General features: G+C 34.4%; 1 protein-coding gene across 1 annotated transcript; it reads right to left on the bottom strand.

The window, feature by feature from the left end:
- Positions 1–222: 222 nt before the first annotated feature.
- Positions 223–845, bottom strand: LOC112017585 (basic form of pathogenesis-related protein 1). The gene has a single exon (XM_024050046.2). The coding sequence runs from the start codon at positions 801–803 to the stop codon at positions 321–323; it is 483 nt and encodes a 160-aa protein (XP_023905814.1). The 5' UTR covers positions 804–845; the 3' UTR covers positions 223–320.
- Between the last annotated feature and the right edge of the window lie 1,464 nt (positions 846–2,309).

Below are 2,309 nucleotides of genomic sequence, written 5' to 3'. Positions count from 1 at the left end.
TAATTTATTTTAATATTTTTCTCCTAAATTAGTTTATTTATGAATAAAAACATTTGGTTTTATTCATAGAGTTCCAATTAATTTCTATTTCACCAATTACAGTATATCATATCTAAAAAAAAATTCCATTTTTTTTTAAAATAATTAATTACCTAACAAAGGGGGAAAAAAAAGGACATATCAGTATATCACAATAAAAGGTATAAATGGTGGAGCATAAACTGAAATATTAAGAGTGGAACCGAAAATTTGTATTCCTTATTTATCATTAAACCTTTTTAAATCATAGATGGAGATGCTTTATTAAACATATATAGCCCTTAGTAAGGTTTCTGGCCAACATAGTTGCCAGGAGGATCATAGTTGCAACCAATGAAAGTCCCTCCATTGTTGCACCTCACTTTAGCACATCCTAGACGAACTGAGTTGCGCCAAACCACCTGGGTATAGTGCAGGCACTCCCCACCAACACAAGAGTTAGAGTTGTAGTCGTAGTTGGCTTTCTCGTCGACCCACATCTTCACTGCATCTGTGCCTGAGAGGTCAGCGCTGCCCCATGCAATGTTTTCACCATATTTTCCACCGGAGTGCACAAGATTGCAATCTCCAATACGCTGATTAGCATAGTTCTGTGCATATGCCGCTACAGTGTCATCCCAAGTCAGAGATGGAACTCCCACGTCTGCACGGGCTGCATTGTGGGCATTAAGGTAGTCTTCTTTGGAGTCTTGGGCAAGGGTGAGATGGACTAGGGTTAAGCCCATGAGAAAAACAAAAGCTAGTGAAATCTTGCACAACCCCATTTTAGTGCAAAGCAAAATCTTAAGTGATTGGTGGTGAAATAAGGTTTGTGCATGAGGTATATATAGGGAATTAGGGATATACGTAGTGTGAAAAATGGTGTNGGCGTAGTAAATGACAAACCGTTTTGGTGAGCTGAAAATAAGCGTAAATCTGATGATTCTCGATTATGTGAACCCTTTGAACTATGGGCTTATGGACTTACTAGTCTTGATCGGTGTCCCCAAGATATATCTACGGCTATACAATTACAACCCGTCTTTGCTCAATGGATACAAAACATCTATGCTTTAGTACCTTGGCGCAACGACTTACAAGCACCAGTTAGAAGTATTTAACATTTCCTAACCAGATTGATGTTATTAATTAAAATCTTTGGTAGTTGAAACACATGCATCTTGACGCAATAGTAAGTTACTATTGATATGACACCGAGACAAAGTATAAAAATCCTATTATCTTCAAGGAAAAAAATTCATCACTAATTTCGTGGTGTATCTTTGTTACGTGTGAGAGTCAGAAAAAGACTAGTTTTTAAAGTGATAAAGTCTGTTAGTGAGAATACCTTTAAGCTTATTCGGAGTTAAGACTTGTTTTACGACATGGCACTTACTTGTGAAATGTCCCTAGGCATGGATTGTAAAAGAGGTGGAAGGTTAAATTTTATTTTTGGCTTAGAAAAGTCCGAATGGTGGATTAACGGTGACACACAGAAAAGGGCAATGTAGAAACAACGAGTATGAATCAAGCGAGAGATAATGGAGGAAAACAAAGCATTTTGGCTAGTTTTCAAAAGTTAAAGAAAGTATTTCATTCTATGGCTAGACTTTTTTAAGGCCTTCCATTCTTAGCATTGCTAATAAGGGTTCAACTAGATAGCCTTTCCCATTTTAATTACACGGAGTCTTTTAAATTTTAATAAGGAGAAGTGCTACGTATACAACATTTTCACAAAAATTTTGCAACAAATAGTAGATGGTATATTATTATTAGTTATAATTTAAATTCACAACTTAAATTATTTTTTTGCTCGTCCGTATAACTATTTGGTACTTAAGATTTGTTGCGAATATATTATAAAAATGTTGTGGACATAATATTTTTTTTTAATAAACCAATTTGGGATTGAAAAGTTATTTAGCTCTAATATTATATCTAAAAAAAATCTATCTATAATCAACTAAATAGTATCTGACTAAACTAGTGCAATAAGTTTTTTATTCAAGAATGATGCCTTCTGTGTTTTTATTGATATTTGAAATAAAATTTTCCAAATTCATCATGATGTGACTTAAAATCTGCCTAAGGCTACCGTGTAATGTGTATATGAGAATTTTCTATTCATTTCCCTTTTAACAAAAATTGAAAAACTCCAAAATAGAAGAGAGAGAGAGAGAGAGAACCATCAAAATCCCTCTCTTTCTAGAGGATTCACAGCATGTCAAGCCATGGTAAGGTTATTCACTTTGCATCAAATTAAACATCATGCTCCACTTTCCTCTGAAAAC

The sequence above is a fragment of the Quercus suber genome, unplaced genomic scaffold (assembly GCF_002906115.3).
Source record: "Quercus suber isolate HL8 unplaced genomic scaffold, Cork oak 2.0 scaffold_452, whole genome shotgun sequence".
Taxonomy (NCBI): Eukaryota; Viridiplantae; Streptophyta; class Magnoliopsida; order Fagales; family Fagaceae; genus Quercus; species Quercus suber.
This window is presented reverse-complemented; position numbering and strand designations above follow the sequence as displayed.

Excerpts from the sequence above, each read along its gene's own strand:
- LOC112017585 (XM_024050046.2), bottom strand. The coding sequence starts at position 803 with ATGGGGTTGTGCAAGATTTCACTAGCTTTTGTTTTTCTCATGGGCTTA.